Below are 15,326 nucleotides of genomic sequence, written 5' to 3' on the forward strand. Positions count from 1 at the left end.
AGGTTTACCAGGATGTTGCCTGGTATGCAGGGGAGGTCCTATGAGGAGAGACTGAGGGATTTGGGGTTGTTTTCACTGGAAAGAAGGCGGCTAAGAGGGGATCTTATAGAAACATATAAGATGATTAGAGGTTTAGATAGGGTGGATGGTGATAGCCTGTTTCCTCGGATGGAGAAAGCTAGCACGAGGGGGCATGGCTTTAAATTAAGGGGGGGTAGTTATAGGACGGATGTCAGGGGCAGGTTCTTTACCCAGAGGGTGGTGAGGGACTGGAATGCCCTGCCTGCTGCAGTTGTAAATGCGCCTAGTTTGGGGGCGTTTAAGAGATTGGTGGATAGGTTTATGGACGAAAAGGGATTGGTTTAGATTAGTGGGTCAATGTTTTTTTTAAAAAATAAGACTGGTCGGCGCAACATTGTGGGCCGAAGGGCCTGTTCCGTGCTGTAATGTTCTATGTTCTATGTTCTTAACATTCCATTCGCCTTGATCACCTGCTGCACCTGCAGACTGGGTTTTTGCGATTCATGCACAAGGACCCCCAGGTCCCTCTGCACCATTGCATGCTGCAGATTTTCACCTTTTAAATAATAATCCCTCCTACTATTACTTCTACCAAAGTGGATAAACTCATATTTGCTAACATTATACTCCATCTGCCAGGTTCTCGCCCACTCGCTCAGCCTATCCAGGTCTCTCTGCAGACTTTCCACACCTTCCACACAATTTGCTTTTCCACTCATCTTCGTGTCATCAGCAAATTTTGTTACCCTACACTCAGCCCCCTCCTCCAGATCATCTATGTAAATGGTAAACAGTTGAGGCCCCAGCACTGATCCCTGCGGCATTCCACTAGAAAGTCTTTTAAAATGTCTTTTAAAGACTCCACTAAAAAGTCTTTTAAAGTTAAAGTTTATTTACTAGTCACAAGTACATTACCACTGCAATGAAGTTACTGTGATATTCCCCTAGTCATCACACTCCGATGCCTGTTCGGGTCAATGCACCTAACCAGCACATCTTTCAGAATGTGGGACGAAACTGGAGTGGAGGAAACCCATGCAGACATGGGGACAATGTGCAAATTCCACACAGACAGTGACCCAAGTCAGGAATTGAACCCTGGTCCCTGGTGGTGTGAGGCAGCAGTGCTAACCACTGTGCATCCTGCCACCCCACTACACAGTTAGATTGGTGAAGCTGGGATTGATCTTCTTAAAGAAGAGATGGGTTAGAGGATAGTGACAGAGGTGTTCAAAATCCTGACAGGACAGAGAACTTTCCACCATTGGGGAAAAGATTGAGAACCAGAAATCAACAATTGAAGATAATTGGGAAAGCAATCTATAGTGACGTGAAGAAACACAGATTAAATACCCCCAAAAAATTTCCAAGTGTTGAATTTGCTTAAAAACTGCAGTAAATCCTGCTACTTTTTTCAGTGAAACTTTCAAAATGAATCTCCCACACTCTGTGCATTAGAGAGCCCTAATGAGAGAATCTCATTAAAAATCTGTGGATGGGGCCTATTTCCACTATAGAGGTTGGCAGCATAGCGCTGAGCGGGCCACTGCACATGCACCGACCTGTCATAGTGGAGATCGGCATATGTGCAGTAGCCCACATTGTCAACGTCCCGATCGCTGGCCAGCTCTGCAAGGCCCACTTCGCTGCCCCTCTAACACCCCCACACCCCCATCGCTGGCCAGCACGGCAACCTCCCCCATCGCTGGCTGTGTGATCCCTGTCTCCCCAATCGCTGGCCTCCCAGATGAGTCTGGGCCAGTCCGAACCACCCAGCCCACTTCGATCTCCCCCTCCCCTGGATTCCTGTTAAAAGAAAATGTAATGGAGGGCTGCAGGCAAAGGGGGAGGTATGGGAACACACTGAGATGCTTTTACAAAGAACAGGCCGGACACCGTGGAATGGTTCAAATGAAATTTACACAATGTGTGCACAATTCTGCAACGTTTGTATTAGTAATAGCTTCTCATTGTCCCCAGGGATACTAAACACCTTAATATTTAAAGAGTTGTATTTTGAGGGAAAATCAATTGATTTTGCTCCTACCTCGCATTTGCTGTTGGCATAGGCTGGCTGGTATTCAGTAAAGACAAGAACTTGGAGATTGTCTGCCAAAGGACAGGTTCTGAAGGATAGCAATTATCAGTTTGAACAGAATGAAACTGAGCCATTTCCTTGGCTACAAGCCTGTGGGGAAAGAAAATAAAATGCACATGTTATAAATGCATAATTTATTAATGTATTGTTAGTGCATTATTACTGTTGTGTTTCCACCTGCTAAATTTTTCACAATATATTAAGACAATTCAGAAGTGTTCAAAATACTTAGCAGGTCTGGCAGCATCTCTGGAGAATCACATTTGACATTGGGCGGAAAGTCCTGGAGTGAGAGTGGGAACATAGTGTGCTTCCCGCTCTGGAGGCTGGCGGGAAATCACGCCATGTCACTCAGAGATTTAACACCATATTTTCGCAGTGGGGTGGTCATGATAGCGCGCTTCCCATCATTATATCCAGGTGCGAACATCACTGACCCACCATTGAGGAAAGAAGATGAATCTCCAGTAATTCTCTAAGGCTGGAAGTTTCAATGGATGCAGCTTTCACACATTCTTTTGGAGAGGAGTCAACATTTGCTCTTTGTGTGAAGAATGTTTCCAGATTTTGCTCTGGAATGGTACAGTTGCTGTTTTAATGTTGTGCTTCTCCATCTGAAGAAACAATTCTCTGTAGCTACTCTTCAAGTCCTTTTATGATTTTAAATACCTCAATTAGATCAACCAACAACCTTCTAAACTTGTGAAACACAAACCAAGCTTATACAAACTGCAACCATGATTTAACTCTTTAAGTCCGAGCAGCACTATGGTGAAAGGCTAATATATCTTTCCTGGAGTGCAGGGATGACATCTGAATGCTGTATTCCAGATGGGATCTGATCAATGCTTTCTAACAGCAGTGTCCTCCTCTCTTCAGATAAAGGCCAACATTCCACGGAATTATTCTTTGTGGCCGTACACTATCCCTTAACTATTTGTGCGCTTGTTTTCTCAAATTCCTTCCAAGACAGACAGCTGGATACTAGTGACATCAAGGGATATGGGATCGTGGAAAACATGGTATAGAGATAGATGATCAAAGTCTATCTAACAATGTCACAAGTAGGCTTACATTAATACTGCAATGAAGTTATTATGAAAATCGACACACTCCAGTGCCTGTTCAGGTACACTGAGGGAGAATTTAGCATGGTGGATACACCTAACCAGCATGCCCTTCGGACTGTGGAAGGAAACAGGAGCACCCAGAATAAGTAGACATGGGGAGAATGTGCAGACTCTGCACAGACAGTGACCCAAGCCTGAATTGAACCAGAGTACCTGGTGCTGTGAGGCAATAGTGTTAACCACTGTGCCACCGTGCTGCCCATGAAGGCAAATGTCAGGAGTGAGATAGGACATGATAGCCCGAAATTTTCCAGCCATTCACGCCCCACCACCTTTGCAAGCGTGGATGGCGAATTTGGCACTCAGCCAAATCTCTGTTCTCTGCAGCAGGACAGGAAAACCCTGTTGGTGTGGGTGGCTGGAATATTCTGCCCGACTTGTTCGAATGACAGAGCAGGTTGGATGGGCCAAATGACTTACTCCACACATTTCCTATGTTCCTATATTATCAGCTGTTAGAAAGCTTGTCACCTTTCCTCTTGCCGTTCAAGGTTTGCACTGAACTTAGTGACACTGTAGAAAACGTCAATTGCTTTACAACAGCAGTGGTTCACTACACATTCTGGCCAAGTCTCTGACTGATGTGTTGAAGATCTGGTGACAAAGGCTGGATTTTTCTGCATCTTGCCCCGCAGCGGATGTGGCGATCCATTGGTCACCGGAGAGATCTTCCAGTCCTTCTGAAGTCTGTTGGTTTTTATGTGGCTCGCCTGCTCCACCATCGGAGAATCCACCACGAGGGATGGACTTCGCCGGAACCAGAAAATCCTGCCAGCAGGAAGGGCCAGAATATCTCATGCAAAGAAATTCAGAATAACACTTGCCTTGATTTAAATCAACAATGAATCAATTAATCCTTGTTAACATTCTTCCCTCCATGTCTTGAGTGTTATAAGGTGTGATATCTCACAAATATGGTGTGCACAAAATTATTAGTGGAACAAACGGCCCCGCTGTGTTGAGTGAGAAGACACAGCTAGGATTGCGATCCAGGTCAAATAATATTGCACTCTGTGATGCTACTGCCATTCTAGAATACGACCCAATATTCCTTGCTGAAAGGGTGTGCATGGTGAAATCAAGTTATGGATTTCACTGTGTACGCCTTCATGAAGGACAGCCTGCTGGCTCTTGCTGGAGAGTCACACACATAAAGAATGACCTCTTGTTACACACCTGGGGAGAAGCTGGCACTGACTTAGGGAAGATTCCACATTCCCATCATTTCAGCCAGCATGATGTTCATTGGAAATGACTGTTGCCAAACGATGGGCATAACTTTCTGTCTGTTACATACGTTGGGGCATAGCCTCTTTAAGGGAATGGGTCATGTCACCCCAGGTGTGGGGTGATCTGCTCAGGCACTGCCCCGGGAAGGCAGTTGTAGTTTGGAGTGTGGAGCGAGTAAGACCTGCAATAAATACCTACATTCCCCGATGACTGGCTGTGGCGTGATTCTTGGGGATGCACCCCAGTAGCAGAGGATTTAACACCGTCCGTTAATTTTGACAGAAAGAAATCCAAGGCCTTTGTACACATGACTTTTCCCTATTTCTTGCTGGAAGTTTGGGAGCATGAAATTAGCCAACATATCTTGGCAGAGAGTCAACACCCGCAAGGGAGGAGGATTGATAAAAGCGTGAGGGAAAAGTGGATGGTGGGGGGGAAGAGAAGGGACAGGATATATGCTGAAGGACCCTGGTGTTTTACTTTACACAGAACTGGCATAAAAAAACAATATTTTATCTCTCCACCTAAAAAGAAGAATACAGGAAGGAGTCTTGGATCCTAAGAGCATACGATTTATATAGTAGCATGAGTTGTTGAAGGATAACGACCATAAACACTTATGACCTCTAGCCCTTCTTTCAAAGTAAACTTTTCAAGACCCCTTTTATAGCAATAACTTTTTTTTTGAACAAAATACATTAAAAGTGTTCTGTTCTGTCTCATTGCAAGAATCCATGGTTTTACTAAATCTCTCAAAAATGTATGTGCTCATAACCCCAATCCTTTCATTTCAAGAGCTTTTAGGGTTAGTAGGGTTTAAAGGAAACATATTAATAATAATTGTTGATTTACAGGAAAAGAATATTAACCAAACGTCCATTTAACCTTTTAAGAACATCACTAACATTATTGTACTGGGAAATAAATTACTGTCGGTGTTTCATCTAACATTAATACCTGTAGTAAAACAATGATTAATGCACAGATACATGTGTGGACTTGCTTGGACATTTCAAGTTACATCTTCCCTTTCCCCATATTCATATGAGCTGCAGTATTATTGTAAAATGAATTATAGCCTGAATAGGCAAACATGACTATTACACTGTGAACTACACTCAGAAATAAACAAAACACCTTAAAATTTATCACCAGAAATGTATTAACTTCCAATGATTGTGTTGCAATTTTCTGAACAGTTTGATTTGTATGATTAGTGTTTGTCTTATTAATGTTACATTACTCACATGTAGCTATGTAATTCATGGCATCATCCTCACTCATTGTGAACTGTCCTCTTATATTATTAAGATTCAAGTATGCCTTCTGACATTTTGGGTGGAATTTCCTTGTCCCGCCCACCATGGGGAATCATAGTGGGCGGAGGGGCAGACTTTGCAAAGGTCCGTTGACCACAGACAGGATTTTCCAGTCTTGGGGCAAGCATGACTGGAAAATCCCACCTTCTGTCTTATTTCTTGTGTGGAGCATACACACTAGCATAGACAAGATGGGCTGAATTCCCCACTTCTGTGATGTGTAATTTCTCATTACCCCAAAAACAATATCTATTTTCTGTCTAATTTATTCTCTCCCAGGGTCTCAAAAACTACTTACCTCCTTCAGTTGGTGCTTTCTTCCACTATCAATGGACTCGTTAACATGGTAACGTACCCTTCTGCTGCACTTTTTTTGACATAGATGGAACAGCAAGATCACCCAGGCATCATAGAACCATAAAATCCCGACAGTGCAGAAATAGGCCGTTTGGTCCATTGAGCCTGCGTTGACAACAATTCCACCCAGGCCCCATCCCCATAACCGTACGTATTTACCCTGCTAATCCTCCTGACACTAAGGGGCAATTTTAGCGTGGCCAATTAAGCACGAGGAAACCAGATTACCTGCAGGGAACCAATGCAGACATGAGGAGGATATGTAAACTCCACACAGACAATCAACCAAGGCTGGAATTGAACCTGGGTCCCAGGTGCTGCGAGGCAGCAGTGCTAACCACTGTGCTACCAGCCAGGTGTGTCACTGAAGGGGAAGGAAAGACATTTAGCTTGAGAATTGGGAAGAGATGTAGCAAAGTGATCAGCACAGATTGGTGGCTGAAAGTACAAATAGGAAGAGAACAAATGCAATTACTACTCAGGAGACACCAAGGCAAACATTGCTGGAGCAAGACCATAGAGGGATTCATAAAATAGAGGACAAGTTTGTAAATCAACAAGTGTGAAATTGGGAACCTAATGGAGGATTTGGGCACTAGGTGAGCAGATCCTAGTTTGGGATGGGAGCACACATTTGATTCTGAGATCAGCAAATGGAGCTGCAGAAACAAAGCTCGGAACTGTTGAAAGCTCGCACCTGACATTGTCTAATGACAAGTTTTAGATTTATCTCATCTTCATACCTGTTGTATTTAGTTCAGGTGCACTACTATGCTTTAGGTCACGGTACGGTGGCATAATGGTTAGCACTGCTGCCTCACAGTGCCAGGGACCTGGGTTCGATTCCCAGCTTGAGTCATTGCTTGTGCGGAGTCTACATGTTCTCCCCATGTCTGCGTGGGTTTCCTCTAGGTGCTCCAGTTTCCTCCCACAGACTGAAAGACATGTTGGTTAGGTGCATTGGCCATACTAAATTCTTCCTCAGTATACCTGAACAGGAGCCGGAGTGTGGCGACTAGGGGATTTTCATAGTAACTTCATTGCAGTGTTAATAAGCCTAGTTGTGACACTAATAAATAAACTTTGAAACTTTGAGGTCTTAATTCTTGAGGGGCTTTCAGCCAATCACTCCAAAAGGAGAGCTGCATGTCTGACCCTCTTTGTGACTCCATATTGCTCGTTGGAAGTAAGTCAAATAACAATGAAAATTCTTGGAGTCCAGGGAGCTGGAGGGGGAGCAGATCACAGGTACTGGGACAGAGCTCACTACAGCTATCAGATGTCACACTTCTGTTCAAAGATGATGCCATATTTAAACATAAGAACATTCCAGCCACATCGTCCAACCAGATGAGGGACTCATGCAGAATGACGCACAATGCAACAAATCAGAGAAGGCTCTCCTGCACGACTCCACTTTTCAGCTGGTTTATTTGATAAGAAAATTACTGTTAAAAGGTTACAAATTTGCAAAAATGAGATGCGAATGTAGGTCAAGTTATCTGCCTCTGTTATAACAGCTCTATCTCACAGTACTGTATATGGTGCTTCTGGCACTTACTGCCCTGGTTAAATCGTTTGTTTGTTGCCAGATCAGGAGAGATTATTAACATTGTTCCAGTTTTGGTGCCCAATATCCAAGAGATACAGGCAACTGATGGGAGAATCTCCAGATATGAAAGGTCACTGAACTCAAAGAGTACACTATTGAGTTCTTGGGTGAAGTGGCTGTGAGTTCAATGCTAGTTCCAGCTGCAGGTGAGTCAGTGCAAAGGAGTACCTCTTTCAATTCAAGTACCTTAAAGAAACATGCTGCCAAAGAACGCCAGAGCTATCTCTACCTCATTATCTTCACTGGTTGCTGCAAAACCAATCCTTCCTCATTTCCTCTTCCTGCTCTGAAATTGACAGGAAGAGGAAGTAGATGAAGGGAACGAAGGAAGGAGATAACTACTTATGAATTTGTCAGTGACGATAGCAATAACAATGACCATCATGCCTTCATCTACCACAAGCACCCTTGCCCCTCAAATCTGAATTATATCCTCTTCATTCATTGCCTTGATTTGACTTGATTCCAACTTAGATATTTACGCCTCAATGTGCGTGCAAATAGTGGTAACATGAATATTGCACTGAATGACTCACTGAGTATGATAGAGCCAGATGAACAAGTAGATGAGAGGTTTGGCTACTGCCCAATAGAGGCTTCAAGGATGCCTAGCCACTGCAGGATGGGTTGTACAGTTTCTTCAGAAAGCAGCAGGTGACAGGACTTCTACGTAACCCCATCAGGGATAACTGATAAAATAGGGAATTCTGAAATGAGTAACTCACCTCCTGACTTCCCAAAGTCTGTCCAACATTTCCAAGAATCTAGTCTGGGATGTGTCGGAAATCTCTCCACTTGCCTGGATGAGTGCAGCTCCAAAAACACTCAAGAAGCTTCACAGCATTCATCACAAAGGATCCACTTTATTGGCCCCCTAACCAGCCCCTAACATTCACTCTCTCCACCACCAAAGCACAGGGGCAGTACTGTGTGTTATATACCAGATGCACTGCAGCAACTCTCCAAGACTCCTTCAACAAACCTGCCAACTCTCCAACCGCTACACCTCAAAGCACTAGGGCAGTAAGTGCATTTGAATACCACCAGCTGCACATTCACCTCCAAGCCATCACACCATCCTGATCTGGAAATATATCACAGGCCCTTCTGCATCACTGGGCCAATATCCTGGAACTCCCTTCCCAAGGGTACTTTGGGTGTACCTGCACCAAGTAGACTGCAGCAATTTAAGAAGGTGGCTCACCACCCCTTTCTCAAGAGCAGTTAGGGGTGGGCAATAAATACTGGTCTAGCCAATGACGCCCACATGCGATGAGAGGAAAACAAAAAGAGATGGAGGCCACAGTGACATGAAGTAGGTTTGTTATTTTTCAACACAAATACTGTTGTGCTTTCATTTATCTCACTGACATTTTCTTGGATTCAGTGGCATAGATTTAGCAAGATCCATTGCCCTTGTAAGTGTTCTGAGATTCCTGCCCTATTTCAACCAGTGTCAATTCAATTCCATTTAAACCACTATGCTTAAACATAACACAATTCCAACAAGGGTTCAGTAGCTCTGCGGTTATTGTATTGCACTAGCAATCTGGAGGTCGTAAATTCAAATCCCAATATGGCAAATATTGAAACCAAATTCAGTAAACGTCATGATCCACAATTCCTCCAATATCTTGACTTCATTATTTCTCTTGTCCAGTCCCTTCTAAAGTAAAAGCAAAGTTTCAAAGTTTATTTATTGATCACAAGTAAGGCTTACATTAACATTGCAATGAAGTTACTGTGAAAATCTCCTAGTTGTCACACTCTGGTGCCTATTTGGGTCAAACCAACGTGTCTTTCAGAATATGGGGTGGTGGGGGGAACATGAGCAGCCAGAGGAAACCCACACAGACACAGGGAGAACGTGCAAACTCTGCACAGATAGTGATCCAAGCCAGGAATCGAACCCAGGCCCCTGGCGCTGTGAAGCAGCAGTGCCAACCACTGTGCTACCATGCCGTCCTTCATCTGTGATTCCTCCAATACCTTGACTCTATTCTCTCTCTTGCCGAGTCCCTAACCATTTACATCTGCAACTCCTCTGATACCTTGACTCCATTCTCTCCCCTCTTGTCCAGTCCTTCCCACTTGCATCCTCGATTCTTCTGGCTGAACTCTTCAATAAACCCGGCCCCGTCTGGGAAAGCAGCATAAAAACCTGACCATGCTGAGTATCTCATAAGAACCGAATGGTTCATGATTGGCCTCCAAGTAACAAAAGCTCAAATCACTGCTGAAGGGAAAACAACAAAAGTAGAGAAAGAGGGAAGGAAAGTGTCAAATTAAAAGCGGAGGCGTTTAGAGTAGCTAAGAGTAGTGGGTGAGAAGAGGATTGGGAGAGGTTTAAAAGTCAACAAAGATTGACAAAGAAGTTGATAAAGAAGGTTAGGATAAACTATGAAGCTGGGCTAGCGCTTAATATAAAAAAGGATAGCAAGAGTTTTTATAAATATATAAAAAGGAAGAGGCTGGCTAGGGTGAACGTTGGACCCTTAGAGGATGAGAGGGGGGACTTAGTGGTAGGGGATGGGGAAATGGATGAGGCCTTGAATAACTTTTTTGTTTCGGTCTTCACGGAGGAGGACGTGAATAATTTGCCGGGTGTTGGCGGTGGAGAGATGGTAGGACAGGAGGGTCTCAATGACATTATTGTTACTAGAGAGGCGGTGCTCGACAGACTGGAGGGACTGATTGTGGACAAGTCCCCAGGACCGGATGGAATGCATCCAAGGGTTCTGAAAGAAATGGCGGAGGTGATAGTGGATGCCTTGGTGGTTATTTTCCAAACGTCGCCGGATTCCGGGGAAGTGCCGGGAGATTGGAAAACGGCTAATGTTACGCCGTTGTTTAAGAAGGGTGGCAGGCAAAAGGCAGGGAATTATAGGCCGGTTAGTTTAACGTCTGTTGTAGGTAAAATGTTAGAATCCGTCATCAAGGAGGAAATAGCGAGGCATCTTGAGGGGAATTGCTTGATAGAGCAGACGCAGCACGGTTTCGTTAAGGGGAAGTCGTGTCTGACAAATTTATTGGAGTTCTATGAGGATGTGTCTAGGGCAGTGGATAGAGGAGAGGATGTGGTCTTTCTGGATTTTCAGAAGGCGTTTGACAAGGTACCTCACAAGAGGTTATTGCAGAAGGTCAGGGGACATGGAGTTGCGGGTAGGGTGTTAGCGTGGATAGAGGATTGGTTGTCAAATAGGAGGCAGAGAGTGGGGGTCAATGGGTGCTATTCGGATTGGCGGTTGGTGACTAGTGGGGTGCCCCAGGGGTCGGTGCTGGGGCCTCAGCTATTTACCATTTATATAGATGATCTGGAGGAGGGAACCGAGTGTAGGGTGTCGAAATTTGCTGATGACACCAAGATTGGGGGAAAGGCAAATTGTGCGGAGGGTGTGGAGAGTCTGCAGAAGGATCTAGATAGGCTGGGCGAATGGGCCAGGAAATGGCAAATGGAATTTAATGTTGGCAAGTGTGAGGTGGTCCACTTTGGTAGGAAGAATGGTAGGAAGGACTATTACTTACGTGGCGAAAAACTGCAGCAGGCGACGGTGCAGAGGGACCTCGGGGTCCTTGTGCATGAGTCGCAAAAACCCAGCCTGCAGGTGCAGCAGGTGGTCAGGAAGGCTAATGGGATGCTGGCCTTCATAGCGAGGGGGATTGAATATAAAAGTAGGGAGGTCTTGCTGCAGCTGTATAGGGCACTGGTGAGGCCACAGCTGGAGTACTGTGTGCAATTTTGGTCGCCGCACTTTTGCAAGGATATTTTGGCCTTGGAGGGAGTGCAGAGGAGGTTTACTAGGCTGATGCCGGAGTTGAGGGGGTTGAGCTATGAGGAGAGGCTGAATAAACTAGGCTTGTACTCGTTAGAGGTTAGAAGAATGAGGGGAGATCTCATTGAGACGTATAAGATGATGAATGGGATGGATAGGATAGAGGTGGAGAGGCTCTTCCCGCTCAGAAAGGACAGTAGGACTAGGGGGCACAGCCTCAAGATAAAGGGGAGGCGGTTTAGAATGGAGTTGAGGAGGAACTTCTTCACTCAAAGGGTGGTGAATCTCTGGAATTCTCTGCCCGTTGAAGTGGTGGAGGCTGCCTCACTAAATATATTTAAGGCGCGGGTTGATGGGTTTTTGAAAAGCGAGGGGATTAAGGGTTATGGGGAGAGGGCAGGAAAGTGGAACTGAGCCACGACAGATCAGCCATGATCTTATTGAATGGCGGGGCAGGCTCGAAGGGCTAGATGGCCTACTCCTGCTCCTATTTCTTATGTTCTTATGTTCTTATGAAAGAAAATAACCTGTGTTAAGGGATCTGATAACTTGCGTTTGCCAACATTTTGTTCAGCTGTTGACAAAATGCTGAGAAGTCCTCTCCTAAACACAGCTGGATTTGCTTCCTCCTTGTCTTTTCCATTTACTAAGTGGCTCATTAGCTGCTTGAGAAATGTGAATGTGATCATTAGTGCAGGTGCCAACTGATTGGCCAGTTGCTCACAGGAAAGACTTGGCAGCACCAATGTGAAACTGGGAGCAACCGTCCAGTTTGATTGACAACACAGTGGTTCTGACTTCATTCAGAAAAAGATGGAGGAAAAAGCAAATTGGAAGTCTCTTTGTGTTTTCTTACTTTACATTTAAAACCAGGCAATAAAGAGGAAAGGCATTTCCTGTGACACTTTGCGTTCTAGAACCTCTGAAATTCCGAATCGAGTTGTGATTGTTTTTCAGACCTCCACATTTCAACTTGTTTTCTTAAGTCAACGCTTCAGGATTTGTGGAAAGTTGGCACACAGACTTTCGTTGGCAAATGCTCCCATGTAAAACTGCAGCAAGATGTGGCAATCTACGCAGTGGTTTGATCATTTATTGCCAAACATATGTGTAAAAGAGAGAGTGCCATTTACCATGCGGATGACAATTTGCAGTTTTCAAAACACCATATTTTTGTTTATCATAAATTCTATTCCATTTTCAGCGGTAAACCGAAGGAATCCAATTCAGTAGAAACTCCGGTACAGTCATAGAGTGACCCAATGTTTGGTCATAGTTTCCAATGTGCAGCACAGTGGAAGAACTGCAGAATCGACGCTCTGAAGCAAGAGTACAATAAATATGCTTTTTGGCATGAAGGGCTACAAAAATGAATAACTTCTCTCTTCTCTCCCCAGAGGTTAGCTTGCTAAACAAAAAAAAATGCACTTTTAAACAAGGTTAGCAAGAGAATTTAAAGGTCAACCAAATTGCCCCACCCAGTGACTAAAGCTTGTGTTCTGTTGTACTTTTACAAACCTCACCAGTTTAGAAACATTATTTTAAGAACACATTGTCATCCCGACAGTCATTTTGAAATGGAATTTAAAATGACACAAGCTATGTTTTAAAATAATACCCACAGAAGCAATAAAAATATTTCATTACGCTATCTATTTTTTTAATTCTATCACAACATTGTTATACTATATTTCCTGGAACGTAGCCACATAATATTTTCATGCCTGTGACAAGGTAAATATAACCTGACAGTGGGGAATTCGTAAAATGAGGTAATAAGCTTTTGGTTACATTATAAAAATTGGTACGTTTTTAAATCAGGTATATGATTCCTAGTGGCACACGAAATGTCAGAACTTGCAGGTAGTTAACGACAAATATCAAATTCTCAAATATCTAATAAGCACAAAAGCTTTTTGTAGCACAGAGTGTATGGTATCCTGCTAACAACAGTAAATATGTACACTCTTATCAATTGTAGAGTGTCTTCTCCACCAGGTAAATTTTTCGCTTCCAAGTGTAAAGTGTTAAAATTATGAATGAAAGGTTGGATGGAAGTCAAGAACTAAGAGCTATTGGTACAAGATTAAATGTAATAGATTTGGAACACAGGATAAGAGTAACCTCTTCACACACATTGTGAGATGTTATCATTTATTTTCAATGTTTGAGATTGAGGCAAAATGATTCAACATCAGATTGAATAGATAGCTAAAGAAGGAGACTGAAACAATATAGGAACTGGGAGGGAAAACATAAGTAGAACTATGTGCTAACATGGATTGGTTTGACCAAATGGCCTGATTTATAAAGAGACTATTAAAATAACTGCATCTGCTGATTTTGCTGTCACCTTTGCCCATAAAATTAAACATCCCCCAAGTGTCCTCCACTTAAAACACTATCCGGTCCCGCAATCATCTGCTAAAACTATCCATTATTCTTGGTTCATTGTGGAGTGAAGGATAAACTCCCCCTTCTCTTCCCTACTGCAAACCATATGCTTCAACTATCCTCCCCAGCCTCCTCTATTTCCACCACCGTCAAGAAGTGAAAAGAGTTTCTGTACTTCTTTGTCACTAAGAGACTATTTTTGACCATGAAGTTAAACATTCCCCCAAGTGTCCTCCTACCCTAACCTTAAATCCACATCTCTCTCTCCCTCTCTCCTCAACCCCACTATCCCCTCCCCTCTCTCTCTCTCCCCCTTTCTCTCTCATACCACCCCCTTCTCTCTGACTGTCTCCACCCTACCCCTCTCTTTTAATCTCTCTCTCTCACACTCATAGTCACAGAAGTTTATAGCGTGGAAACAGGCCCTTCAGCCCAACTTGTCCATGCTGCCCTTTCTGTAAAAACCTGTAAGCTAGTCCTAGTTGCCTGCATTTGGCCCATATTCCTCTATACCCATCTTACTCATGTAACTGTGTAAATGCTTTTTAAAAGACAAAATTGTACCCGCCTCCATTTCTGACAGCTTGTTCCAGAAACTCACCACCCTCTTGTGAAAACATTGCCCCTCTGGACCCTTTTCTGTCTCTCGGCTCTCACCTTAAACCTACGCCTTCTCGTTTTAGACTCCCCTATCTTTGGGAAAAGATATTGACTATATAGCTGATCTATGTCTCTCATTATTTTATAGATCTCTATAACATCACCCCTCCTATGCTCCAAAGAAAAAAATCCCAATTTACCCAGCCTCTCCTTATACTCAAACCAGCAAGTCCCGGAAGCACCCTAGTAAATCTTCTTTGCACTCTTTCGAGTTTAATAATATCCTTTCTATAATAGGGTGACCAGAACTGTACACAGTATTCCAAGTGTGGCCTTAACAATGTCTTGTGCAACTTCAACAACATGTCCTGACTCCTATTTTCAATGCTCTGACCAGTGAAATCAAGCATACTGAATGCCTTCTTCGCCACTCTGTCCACTTGTGACTCCATTTTCAAGGAGCTATGAACCTGTACCCCTAGATATCTTTTTGTTCTACAACTCTCCCCAGTGCTCTACGATTAACTGAATAAGTTCTGCTCTTGTTCGATCTACCAGAATACATCACCTCACATTTGTCTAAATTAAACTCCATTTGCTATTCGTCAGCCCATCGGCCCAATTGATCAAAATCCCATTGCAATCTGAGACAACCTTCTTCGCTGTCCACTATGCCACCAATCTTGGTGTCATCTGCAAACTTACTAACCATGCCTCCTATATTCTCACCCAAATCATTAATATAAATGACAAATAACAATGGATCCAGCACTGATCCCTGAGGCACACTGG

At 43.7% G+C, this 15,326-nt stretch overlaps 1 protein-coding gene across 1 annotated transcript in view; it reads right to left on the bottom strand.

Moving 5' to 3' along the window:
* Positions 1–15,326, bottom strand: part of LOC145343667 (ethanolamine kinase 1-like) — a 270,810-nt gene that overhangs the window by 254,600 nt on the left and 884 nt on the right. The window contains exon 3 of the mRNA XM_080189833.1: positions 2,069–2,209. Within this exon, the coding sequence (XP_080045959.1) occupies positions 2,069–2,209 (141 nt within the window). The remainder of the gene's footprint in view (positions 1–2,068; positions 2,210–15,326) is intronic.

Source organism: Carcharhinus amblyrhynchos, chromosome 6, assembly GCF_965287045.1.
Source record: "Carcharhinus amblyrhynchos chromosome 6, sCarAmb.v2.hapA, whole genome shotgun sequence".
Classification (NCBI taxonomy): domain Eukaryota; kingdom Metazoa; phylum Chordata; class Chondrichthyes; order Carcharhiniformes; family Carcharhinidae; genus Carcharhinus; species Carcharhinus amblyrhynchos.